Here is a 13,429-nt window from a genome sequence, read left to right as displayed (position 1 = left end):
TAACATGGAGATTTATCCAGAAAGAACTTCAGAGAAGTCTACCAAGTCATTCATAAATTGTTATTTTAAGTGGTGGTTAGCATGCTAAATACAGGTTACATGCTAACCAGCTAACTTTAGATTACATGCTAACAATTTAGTCTGTTAACGAGTTAGTCTGGTAAATGAGGTCAAAATGTATGGAAGCTTGTTTCCGGCAAAAAAAAGGTCATAATTATGACAAAAAAAGTCATAATTATGACTTTATTATCTCATAAATATGACTTTTTAATTCAATAGAAATAATGGAAGTCATAATTATGAGATAAAAAGTAATAAATATAACTTTTCATCTCATAATTAAGACTTTTTGTTATTTATTTTGTGGCTTCCATACAGTTTGTTTAAAGCCGTCCAATATTTTGGTTTTAAATCGAAATACGTGCAAAACTATAGTGACAACAGCCCCGGCTGTATTTTTTTAGTTTAACGCTAACGAACAAAAGTTAGCGCGCCAAAACGTAGACGGTGATGACGATAGCGTTCACCGTAATCAACAGTAGCGTCTGTGTTAGCATGCTAAATGCAACCTCATTGTTAGCAAAATGCTAAAAAAAATTCCCCACGTATTCAGAAAAATGATAAATGCTCATTTGCAAAAATATAGTTTCCTATACCAAACTGGAAAAGCTATTCTGATAATAATACAAAATAATAATACCGATATGATCATCATTAATGTTAGTATTATTATCATTATCATTAAGGTGGACACCTTCATGACAATGAAAACAAACGGCAATTAAAAGTGAACTGCCGAGATATGAAACCAGTCAGAATAGAGGAAATAAAGGAGGAGGCGCACACTAATTACCCGTCTGCAACGCGTAGGAGACAGAAGTTTTTTGGACTCTCTGTTAATTCCCATAAACGGCAAATCAGAGAGAAGAGAGCGAAGTCTCTCCCCAGCGGAGCAATCAGCATTTTAATCCTGAAGCAAAACACCTCAAAACTCTCCCCTGTATTAGAAAACCCATTTTTGAATAACCTAACAATAGCATTTAATTAACAGGGAGTTACACCTGAGCATTTAGGTTTTTAACCAAAGAAGTTTTCGTTGTTATTTCACTTGTCTTCCGCTTTAATTATTCCGAATTAGAGTCTCGCTGAGATTCTCTGGGGCTTTAATTAGCGACTGAATAAGAGTTATGTAAATACAGTTGGAAGCTGTTGGAAGTCTTTAAATAGAGTTGTGTTGCAGCTGCTATTTAATTTTTTTCTCCCTGAAAGAGAAAACATCCTAAGTCTTTCCTTTTGAAGTTTGTCAAATCACTGCAGGGTACTTTTCCCTGTCGGTGTGTTTGCGTGGATTGATACTTTTTTTTTTTCCTCAAAGGAGGCGCCGGGGTGACAAAACACATTTCTACGAGGAGCACATTTTGGGGTTTCTACGAGTGCGCGTGAAAACTTTGTTGCCTCCGTCCGTGTCTCACGCGTTTATACGCTCGTGTCGAGAATGAAGCGAAAGCTGACTCGCGTGATCGCGAGCTGACTCGCGTGACCGTTAGCTGACTCGCATGAGCGTTAGCTGCCCGCGAATGTATGAATGACTGATCCTTCCGCCTCCAATTCTTCTGATTCACTGTGAAAACGAAAAAAAAAGCAGGATCAACCTCCCATTGGGCGAGATTAAACCCAAAACTAAGTGCCGGGGCACCAGACTGCGAAGCTTCAGTCTCTGAATAATAATGGGGTTCTTTTTTCAGCGGTGTTTGTCATCAAATTAGCTCCCCACTTCAGACGAGGCGCTCGCAGAGTGCAATTCTCCACGACGGAGGAATTCAAATTAGGCAATGTCGGTTTTGAGGATTGTAAGCTCTTGAAAAAAAAGGAAGAAGGAGTTTCATTTGTGAAGGTGATGATTGCAGTCGGATGTAAAATGACGGTGTTTTCGGGTTCATAAAACCGCTGCTTTTTCAGAGGAGTGCCAGTCAAACAAACCGGCAATCGCAGCCTATAGCTTCCTCTCCAACGCTCTGAATTTAACCGTCGGTCCTAACCGGGAAGCCTTTGAAGCCCCTCCGTCAGCGCATTGCTTGTGTCGCCCAAATAAACACTGCAACCTCATTTATAAAGCTTTCGGGGGAAGGCTGTTTAACGGAGTCTCGAGGCTGAGTTCACGTTAGTTTTGTCTTCCTGCCTGGAACTCCGTGTTCGCGACACCAAGGTTGAGTTCCTCCCGCCTGACACATCGTCCCGCTTGTGCCTTTGATCAAGTCGGAAGAGCGTAACTTGCCCTGGGACGCACCATCAGTCCAACGCAGCGGGTGGGGTGGAGGGGGAACATAGAGCGGCAGGGTGCAAGGAAGAAGGGATGGAAACTACTTTTCCTTCAGGCACTCTTCTGTCGATCACATTCTCTCCAAAGGTTTGAGCAACAATTAAAAAAAGAAAGATGTGTTCGGGGCATCCGATGGAGCGAAACTTGGATCAGAAATAGCTGAGACAGGTGGATGTGAACTTAGATGTGTGTCTTCTGGTTCATGGAAAGGGATTTTACTGAAAGTGATGACTCCCAGCATTCAAGGATTCATGAAAACATGCTTTTCTTGAAACAAAAATAAGTGAATTTAGGCTGCAGGGATAATGTTATAACATACATGTTAACACGAACATCAGTTTAAGCGTCTTTCTTCCATTCATGGCCATTTATGTGCATGAATTAACTCAGACCTAATGGTTCATTAAATATGGGCATTTAAAAGTTAATGTGTATATACATTTATTTTTCCTGGAAAGGAAATGTGTACCTTAAAAAATAGGAAACCCTTGAGCCCAATCAGACCTTTACCTATTCTCGCTAATTACTGTCTCCTCCAGCGGTACATCACATTAGCCCGTTAGCCCGTTCATGGCATCGCTTTAATAAATACACACATTATGACCTGAAGGGAACCCAAATGATCACGTGATAAGTTCTGTAGTGAGAGCTGAAAACACTCATCTCTCGTCAGTGTGTTTTTTTGTCGATTTAAAACACATAGCTAACGGGATTCACAGACGACACTTGACTTCAAAATACTTTGCATGTTTCATCAGCTAGGGGCCACAGATGTTGTTGACCTCACTTCTGAATGAAGGTATAGTAAGTTAGTCATATAGTGTTTGGGGACTAGCTTTAATATTGCGGGAGATACAAAAAGCAATTCACCTTCCTGCGAAGCCCTGCTAGCATGTGATGCTACAAGGCTCTCCCTCGTTGAAGAAATACTTTTTTATTTTAATGTAGTCAAAAAAATTGTCAAACAGGAATTTGGGACTTAAAGCGTCTTCTTGCTCCACCATTTCATGGAGAGTTCAGTGTAATTCCACACACATTCACAGTCTTTTATAGGCCATGCATGAGTATTAGTGAAAGTGCTAATACTCGTTTGTTGCCGTGAAACATTGCGGAGTTGTACTGTGAAGAAGTTGGGTGTGTCACAACTTCCTTTAACATGGCGTACGTATAGTCGTCGGGGGTTCAGCTGGTCTCTCCGTCCTTTAGTCCAAAACTCCCTTCTGTGAGCAGCAGACGCGCTGGAAAAATAAACTCTAATCTTGTTTTGGAGAAGAAGGCGAATGCAGCGGGAGACTCCAAATGGGCCAAAAACCATGTTACATCTTATTTTCAGAACATTTACGGCATTGAGAGGCTGCTGAGATGGCTTTAAAGCTGTTTGCTGAGAACAACGGTAGCACTTTGTAATGGATTGTTTTGGTCTGTGTCTCAATCTTTTCCTCCTGCAGGGCTGAAGCAGATCCATGCCCTGTCCATCCAGGGGAACTATGAGCTACGTATCGACCTGGAGGACTTTGAAAATAGCACTGCTTATGCCCAGTATGGAACCTTCGGAGTGGGCCTCTTCTCGGTGGACCCCGATGATGACGGATATCCTTTAACAGTGGGAGACTACTCTGGCAATGCAGGTGTGTAAGCCCGACGAGCGCGGCCAGAATTTGCTTGCAAGGTTTCTTGATGCTTTTACTTTGATTGTAAATCGTATGTAGCATTAATTAATTTAAGCATGAATAAACACTAGCGAGCTAGCATACCGGCGGACTACATCAATAAGCAATCATGTCTATATACAAACTATCAAACACAACACTCGTGGCACTGATGGGCATCGCCCCCATGTCACCATCATATTAATGTTCTCTATCACTTTGTGTTGTCTATTTCCCTTTTCTGTTGAGAATATGACTGAGACTTTTGTTAGCTTTGAGAAACTGCTTCTAAATGAGTTGTATAGCATATGGCGCTCACTAGATGAAGTCACAGAACATACTTAACTGACGAGTTGTAACTGAGTTAATCATGAATTACAGTAATATAACACGTTATAAAGTGCATATTTAACTCATTTAAATGACATTTTAATGTAGAAGTCTACCAGCCATTAATGAATTGTTATTTGAAGTGCTGGTTGGCATGTTAGCGCGCTAACTTAAGTTATATGCTAACAAGTTACTAGACTTGGTCAGTCTAGTAACTTTTCCCATGACTTTTCCTCCAGCATCATCAGGAGGTCAAATGTATGAAAGCCTGTTTCCGCCACAAAAAAAAAAGTCATAATGATGAGATTAAAAAGTCCTATATTTATTTGGTATAATTCACTAAGACTTTATAAAAGATTTTATTAATCATTTATAAGTCCTTAATACTTAATTTCCAAATGAAGAATCCATCATTTATAAAGTATTTATCACAGTCAATGCATACTAATGAGTGTTTATGGTGGAACAATGCTTTATAAATGATGAATTAAGCGTCCATTCGTGCTTTGCTGATGCTAAATATTGTGTAGTTATAATAAAATGCCATACCTTTTTTTCTTCTTACTTCTTCTGAAACCTCCAGTAACTTTCCGAGCGCACGCTGCCTCATCGTGAAGTAATAATGTTATGTTTACAGTGCAGTGGATATGCCCACTTGTTAAGCCGTGCAGACGGCTGCGACGGCGGGAAAAGAGGGACCGCTGGTGTCTGCGTCTCTGCTCCGCCAACCGTCAGATCCGAGCCAGCTACCTGTCACCTTGATTAAATTACTGCCAATTAATTGCACTGCTTGACCTGCAGCGTAAACAAAAACCAGCCGTTGAAAATGAGGAAGCAATTTAAAGAACCTTTGGGGAGCTGTGCCGCGAGGACAGAGAGAGAGAATGGGGACAGATATGAGAGATGGAGCGAGGAAAAAGAAGTGGAGAAGAGGAAGGGAGGGATGGAGAGGCTGGAATGGAGCGACAAAAAAGGTGTGGGGAGGAGGAACAGGAGGGAGGTAAATAAAAAAAAGAAGCATACAGGTATTTAAGGGACAGCGGCGTACAGCGAGGGTACAAGAAAAAGTGCTGAGTGCTTTTCCCCCACATAGATGCCCCCTCAGCAAGGGCCTGACCTTGAACTCATCCGCCTGTTGGACATTTGAATGCAGTCAAATTAAGGGTACTCAAACCCTCTCAGGATGCTCACCTCGGCCTCCCTGGAGGCGGACCGCTGGTATTATTAGCCGTACTTTTTTGCTCCGCCGCGGCCGCTTTCCGATGAGCTGACAGGTGTTCATTTGGGGCAGCTGGGTCTTTAATGGACATCAGAGGATGCCCCCCAAACCACCCAAACCACCAAGGTCACAACCAGTGTGTTGCAAATGAGCCTTTAAGTGCAGCTCTTTTTTTTTTTCCTTCTCGTTTTTGTTGTTGTTGTTTTCTCGCCTCCCCCGTCACTTCATCTCCACACCCCCCTCCCATGGACATCAACCCATTGTCTCTCTCTCTCCCCCTACTGTCAAACTGTGCAACTGTAATGGTGAAGCACACACACACGACATTAATATCGGCCACGGCCGTCAGATTACTTATCCGCTCGACTTGTTACCATGGCAATGCCAAATGGAGAGAGCGGTGTTACAGGGGCAGAGCGAGAGGGTACACGGGAAGCTGGGCCGCCACATCCTGAGCAATTAAGGGTTGTTTGATGCCTCCCGACGAGCCGTTAGCCATCACCTGATTGCCGTACGAGCCGTCTTTCATTCGGCTCTGGGCTTTTGTCCTTCCATCCCACTTGTGGTAACAGCGTGGAGCCGGCTTTCAAAGAGAGAGAGAAAGGGAAAGGACACAGAGTGCAGCGGAGGTATGGGGAGTCCAATGAACATTAGGAGCTGTTTGAACATCCATTTGCTGAAAAAAGTTTTCGAAACTACCACAGCAGCGTCCGCGAGGGCGTCGCTTTTCATTTCCCTCGCGAGCCTCTCGGGGCGACGGTTCGTTGAAGCAGTTATCGATTTAGAAGAATTTTGCCAGCGAGAAATCTTCATATGGCGAGCGGATATTTTCAGCTTGGGCTAATTTGATCGCGTGGATCAGACTTCGGCGATTGGGGGACTCCCGTCTAGGCGAGCGGTTCGTGATCGCGTGGTTGCAGGAAAGAAAGACGGCCAGGACCGCTACAGGTGGTTTCTGCTTCTCGAGATGTCCGGATACCTCAAAAGATTAACACAGAAAGACTGATAGCAACATTGTCGTTTCTCCTCTCTTTCAACGTTTCTATCCGTCGGCTGACAGACATCCCGATGAAGTCCTTGGTTGTCATTACAGAATGGGAGGCAGAAAGGTCACCGCAGAACCTTTTGATGAATGGGCTACAACGCCACCCGACCTCCTGCTTTAGATAATGAGAAGCAATACTCTGGAGGACCGCGAAGCCTCGTTTTTTATTACATCATCGCTCTCTCTGTTTCTAGAAATGATTAATTGAAACATCCCGCACTTATTTTTGAAGTGAATATGTCTAATGAGTGGTTTCTCACTGCAGATACAAGAATGTGTTGATGAAAGACACAAATAGATGTCTTCATTATTATCTCAGGCCAATGTACGTACATTTCCAAGACAAAGACACTATAAGGAGGTGCAAAAGCTGCGTCATTTCCTTTTAACGAGAGCTTGTATCATTCATTTGAAACCAGACTTGGTTAGTCTGGTAACTTGTCCCATAACTTTTCATCCAGCACCATGCTGAAGTCAAATGTATGGAAGCCCGTTTCCGCCACACTAAAAAGTCATAATTATGACTTTTTATCTCATAAGTGTATCTCATAATTTAGTTTAAAGCCGTCCAATGACTGGTTTCTCAGTACAGATCCAAGAATATGTTGGTGAAAGACACAAATAGATGTCTTCATGATTGATTTCAGGCCAATGTACATATATGTCCAATTCAAAGACACTATAAGGAGGTGCAAAAGCTGTGGCATCTCCTTTTAATGAGAGCTTGTATCATTTATTAGAAACAAAACCTCAATCTTTATCCCAATCCTTTATACGTGTACTGACACATTTAATCTTTTTCCCGCCCTCCCCTGACAAAGGTGACTCTCTGCTGAAGCACAACGGGATGAAGTTCACCACCAAAGACCGGGACAACGACCACTCGGAGAACAACTGCGCCTCCTTCTACCACGGTGCCTGGTGGTACCGCAACTGCCACACCTGCAACCTCAACGGCCAGTACCTGCGCGGCCAGCACACCTCCTACGCCGACGGCATCGAGTGGTCCTCCTGGACCGGTTGGCAGTACTCCCTCAAGTTCTCCGAGATGAAAATACGGCCCACCCGCGACCTTGAGAACAAATGAGAAAGACACAAAGAAGAAGAAAAAAGAGGAGATACAAATTTTTTTTCATTACAAAACCACAATTTCTGACAGCCAGGCGGAGTTACTTGTCTTGATATTGTTTATTCACTAACACATACCTCCTTTGAGTTTAGTTGCTTCTGCTGTTTGCCTCCTGATCCTTTTTGCTCCTCTTCCTCCATCACTCAGCTGGTCCCCTTTGTTATAAAACATAAGCATCATGCATATTCTTTGAACATTCGGTCCATGAAAGCAGCAAACCAGAGCTTCGAGGCGACAGTCCACTGCGCTAGCTCCTCCCCCACCCCCCCCGGTCTGACATGGCGGTCCGAGCATCGCCTGCAGGACCGCACACCAGTAGTTCGCTTCTGACATGTAACTCTGACCTCCCATCTGTGCTGCCATGGCACTTCGATCGTGGTTCAGTCTCACTGCCCATTGCTGTATAATCTGTGAGTGGAGAGAGGTTTTGTAGAAACAAACCCCCGTGTAAGAAAATATACCAAAAAAAAGGAGACACAAATCCTCCTTTTTTTCCACCCCTCCCTCACATCTGCAAGGAAGTTCCACCAGTGAGAAGGAACAGCGCTGTCACACTTACATCCTTGATCTGTGTGGACGACACCCAGCAGGGTGCAGTGCGGGGGCCTCGGATGATTAGTGGGAGACAGAGACGGCGAGAACAAGGAAGCAATCTGACAAGAGTTAAATTAGTCGGAGGAAAGGGTGTGGTGGGGTGAGGGGGTGAGGGGAGGAGGCAGAGGAAATCAAATGGGAGTGAGGACGCGGAAGAAGACGAGGTGTAAAAAGGATGAAAATTAGAAAAAGAAAGAGAAAGCGGAGGATCTCATTCATCCGACTTGGGCCATTAGGAAGCATATTGGGCACTTTGTCTGATCCGCCTGCCAGCTGAGTACCGGCCAACTGATGCAGCATACACAGATGGTAACCCAGCACTCTGTGCGTGTGTGTGTGTGTGTGTGTGTGTGCGTGTCTTCGACAAGAGAGAGACAGACAGAGTTCTCTAACATTATCAATTTCCTGTCATGAGTTCAGTCGAGCGTCCTGACTGTCTGCAATGTTTAGCTCTGGCTAACCGTGATGCAGGCTGGCACACCTTCACTCTGCATTTAGATACAGTACTTACATGAAAGAACAACGCCTGGGATGCACATACGTGTTATAGGGAGGGGAAGACAACAACTTGAAGGAATAATGAGATCAGAGAAGGAAAAAGGAATCAAAAAACCGTGTCATATTTTTGCCCCCTCCATTCTCTCACCTCTTTGGTTCCTCTTCTCTTTTCTTTCTCTATTCCCGGTCATTTTATTTGTGTGGCACAGTTTCTCTTGTCATGCAAAGTTGCTGTAAAATAACATTTGACACTCTCAACCACTGTTTTTTTTGTTCCTTTCTTTCTTCTGAGTATGAATTCTACAATGTCTTACGGCGAAAACAGAATCGCCGAAAGCAAACAAACAAAAAAAAGAACATAAAAATAAAAAATAAAACGAGAAGAGGAAAAAAAAAGCACAAAGGCAAACTATGGGCAGAAAATAGTGCATTCCTGATTTTCCGTCTCTTTTAATTATTTTTCGGGGAAAGTCGGTGAACAACTTTTCTTTCCATGGAGTTTATTTGGATGTACTAAAAAGCTTTAAAAAAAAAATATATCTGTAGATTTTATTGTACAGTGTGTATGACTTTTAGAGCATGTGAAGCTGTTTTCTTACTATGCTAAAACACAAAGAATACTTCAAGCACATGGACTTCACAAAACTCCCTCGGTTGAAGAAGATAAAAAAAAAACGCACCCTGGTCTACCTGGACAACAGAAGGCTCTTCACACGGATGAAGAGGAGGATCGCGGTCGTCCCCTAAAAGCACACCTCCCTCCCCCACCCTTTGGTTCAAACCCCGCAGCACAAAAATACAAATCTTTTCCACGGCGGCACACCGTGAGAACCCCCCCTCCACCCCTTCCTCCTCCTCGCCCCCCCTCGGCTGCACATCAGCTGCCTCGCTTGGACATACGGGACCTTTACTGACTATCTCAGCTTGGTGAATTCCAGTCGCACTGGGAGACAATTTCATGAAACGTGTGCTGAAAGGGTGTCGCCCCAGCTGACAGCGAGCTGCCGCGCACAAGCACCGAACAGCTGTGAGTCTGTCTGTCATCACCCGGTGCTCGGGGAAGGATCTCCCATTGCTGCTCGTGTGTGTGTGTGTGCGTGCACCTCGGCCTGTGTGCACACGGCTATAAGTCTCGGTGGACCGCCGCCAGCTCCCTTCAACATCAAAAGCACAGACACATGTTGCAAATGCTTGCAGGTGTGCGACGATTACGGCACAGAGTATTTATTGAGGTTTGATAATGTCAGAGGGGATTTAGCAAAAACTTTTAAAAAGTTGGACACGTGTGAGGTCACTCAAGGTGAACGTATGCAAGAGTGTGTGTGTGTCAAGAGAGAGAGTGAGTGTGTAAATGTGTCTGTGTGTGTGTGTGTGTGTGTGTACATATATACGCACACGCTTCGGGTGTGCATGTGTTAGACGACGGAGCGGAAAGGCCGAGCGCATCTCTCTGTGGAGTTTTGGAGTAACGTGACGCTTCTTGTAAAACTTTGCCCCTTTGCTATTTGTGTTGATACCAAGAGAGATTTACCATAATTATAAAGAACTATTACTTATTGTGATTGTGAACCCATAAGAGTGGACACCGCCCCTCTGGTACCTACCGTGTTGAACTTAAATACCCTCCGAGAAGTCTGCGGTCCCCCCCCCGCCCCTCCGCCCTCGCCACCACGACGTCGTGCTCACTGTATATGTTGATGCTCCCTTGTTATTTCAATGTAAAAGTATTATTTGCCATGGCGCCCGTCTGTGTTTATGTTGAGTGGATGCTTTTGTAGTCTCTCTCGCTCTCTCTCTCTCTCTCTTTCTCTTTGCTAAGTCTCCAACGGAAGAGATGATAACAGAGGGAACTCAGAGGCTCTGATCATTCCCGGTTATCCCGCTCATTACGGTGCATCAGCGCCCGGATCGATCCCCTAGGTCCCCAAACCTTCTATTTCTCTTACTCTTGTTCCTCCTTTAATTGCCTTAGCCTCTGCTGCCAATCCCTCCCTTCACTCCACAGCTCCTCCATTCCCCTCCTCTCCTCTCCCCGGCCTCCCTCTTTATTGCTCTGCTTATTTATTTATTTATTTTCGCAGCCGCTCTCCTCCTCTCCCCCGTCCTCCTCGGCCCTCGGCTCCTTCCCCCCTTTTCCTCCGGGTCCCAGCGCAGAACTAACTCCGTTTTCTGTTCCTTTTCATTTTGGTGACGTACTATAGATTGTTTTGCTGAATCTTGATACTGTGTTTTAATGTTCTTGTCGACATTTAATAAACATTCACATTTTATAAATGGGGAACACCCGGAAGTGTGTGGGGTTTTCTCAGCGCATGCTTACAGCCGCCATTTTCAAAGTCTCTTTTTTTTAAACCGTTAACTTAATTATTTTCACAACCACATCGGGTATTCACTTCATTTAAAGTTCTACAATACTGGAACTCTTGTGAGAATATACATATGGTTAAAAAATTAAAGTAATTGTTAAATTTAAGTACTTCCGTAACTCTGTGAACTTGCTGCAGCGACCGTAACCTTTCACTAAACTCGTGATGAGTTCCCCTTAAAAAAGTCAGATTTGAATAACGAACACATCCACGTAACCGTAAGGCTCGGGGGAATCTAACAAAGCAATCCATGTCTTACTATTTTGAAGGCAGAGGCTTCCCTGAACAGCAAATGTTTCTGCATCCGGATCATAAAGCACCAGCAGAAGCTCCTGAAGATTTAAAGCCTCAACATGCAAAATTCCAACAATCCCATAGATCAAGTAACTTTTGTATTTTTTAACCAAACGACACTTTTTTTTTTACTAAAACACCTTCTCAATATGATAAAGCTTTGTTTTACAGTGCTTTTCATTGCAGATTTGGTTTCCTCAGGTCCTAACCTCTCCAGAAAGGTGTGTTATTAGTATGAGGAATCTTGCTAAGGCCCTGAACCATCGAGTTGGAAAAACTCATGGACCGCTCAAGGACGGATTTTTGGCAAATCTTGCTCATAATCATGCTGGATGTTATAAAATATGTTGTACAAAAAGTAATGAGCTGCTTCCACCATGCCATTGCATACCTAAACATGTTTGGAGATAGCAGAAATTAATGAGCTTTTAATAAACTTTCCCCTAAATCATGTATTATCTTAATTTCCACAGATACACTAGAGTTCCTTTGCTCCTATGTGTTTTTGTTTTTTAGAAAAATCTCAAGTGATGTTTATATTTGTGTAAAAAGTAGCCCACGCATATTTAATAGAGACATTTTAAAATGGGATGATTGGCAGCAGTAACAGCATAACATGAAGGTAGCAAATGAGCAAATCATATTCATATGAAAGCTGCACTTTTTCTCATTTCATTATTGACAGTGAAATTAATCTGCACTAGTTCCATGATGAACTCCTCAGCTGGCTCATTATTGGAGCCAATATGGGTGTGTTTTTTTGGTTTTATTAGTTTATATTTCCGTGGGTTATTTAGTGCGCTACGCCACAAAGAGGCTCTAAGCATGAAGGTGCTAACGGTGAGGTACATGTGAGGAGCCTCAGTGTTTGGACTGCTGCAGATCCAACAACGCTGACCTCACACACAAACACAATGAAAGGGTACAAAACAAATGTTTCACAATTACTGCCACAGCAAAAGAAACTACAGTCTGCCATCAAGAACTACAACCACAGCGTCACGGAGGAAGCGACCAAAAGGTATGCGCATCACAAACAAAAGACAAAAGAGACTCAAATTATTTAAACTGAAAATCTGTGCACGGTTTTTACTTTTTTCAGCAGCCAAGAAGTCACATCGCTGAAATTCTCTTTCCATCTCAACTGCTATTAATAAATCAAATGCTGTGATCGAAAAATTATAGTAATATTAAAAAGGTACATGTGGCAGTTGGAGGGCTTGTATTATGACGGGCTGCCAACCTGCGAGAAATAAATGTGCTCTCATGTCTCAGGGAGTTAAACATCATATTTAACGACAACGCCGACAGGCTATATTCATCCATGAGTTTGTTCGGTTATGAACGCTGGCTCCGTACTGTATGAAGCGCTGCGATTCCACATGCACTTCACGTCTCGCTGGACTTATTTTATTGCTTTGCGTTTACGGTTTCCGTTGCTTTTATCGTTCGATTGTGTCGTTAGCTAGCTTTTCATCCTGATTCATTTCAAATACACTTCCGCCTGTACGTGGATGCTGATGCTGATATCCAGGATCACGAGGCGTCCTCTCCGGCAGTGAACATCCCACTTAAGGTGGCGTTTTGGAAAACACAATGCAACTTATCGCTGATGTCGAAGTGTCTGCGCGCGGCTGAAAGCCAAAAGCCGGCGCGCGGCGCATTCGCTAATTGCCTGGAAGTAGTGTGACTCGCAATCGGGGGGGGGGGAGGCTGCGACTTGCGGGAGTAACGCCGAGGAGGCGATGCTAGGCGTGCGATCGCTCGCTTCAATTCCTGCTTCAAAAGAGAGCAAATGATGTCGGCGACTGAGTTCCCGTCTCTGCAGAGCCACCAGATGCACGCGGCCTTCGACGCCCCCGCGTGCGCCGGTCTACTTGGCGCCTTCAAAGTGCAGAATTGGCAGCAGACACGCGTTTGCTTATTTGGGGGCACGACGTGAAGTTGTTTTAAAGTACCGTGCAGAGATCCGTCGAGGAAGGACG

At 44.0% G+C, this 13,429-nt stretch overlaps 1 protein-coding gene across 3 annotated transcripts in view; it reads left to right on the top strand.

The window, feature by feature from the left end:
- fibcd1b (fibrinogen C domain containing 1b) overlaps positions 1–10,161 on the top strand; it is a 98,684-nt gene extending 88,523 nt beyond the window's left edge. For all 3 annotated transcript variants that reach the window (XM_068574000.1, XM_068573999.1, XM_068574001.1), the window contains 2 exons: positions 3,769–3,948; positions 7,385–10,161. In XM_068574000.1, coding sequence (XP_068430101.1) covers positions 3,769–3,948; positions 7,385–7,650 — 446 coding nt within the window. In that variant the 3' untranslated portion in view covers positions 7,651–10,161. The remainder of the gene's footprint in view (positions 1–3,768; positions 3,949–7,384) is intronic.
- The last annotated feature ends 3,268 nt before the right edge of the window (positions 10,162–13,429 follow it).

The sequence above is a fragment of the Clinocottus analis genome, unplaced genomic scaffold (assembly GCF_023055335.1).
Source record: "Clinocottus analis isolate CAN_PGR_092001 unplaced genomic scaffold, fCliAna1.0.p SCAF_13, whole genome shotgun sequence".
Taxonomy (NCBI): Eukaryota; Metazoa; Chordata; class Actinopteri; order Perciformes; family Cottidae; genus Clinocottus; species Clinocottus analis.
The sequence above is the reverse complement of the archived record's forward strand: the minus strand, read 5'-3'. Positions and strand labels throughout refer to the sequence as shown.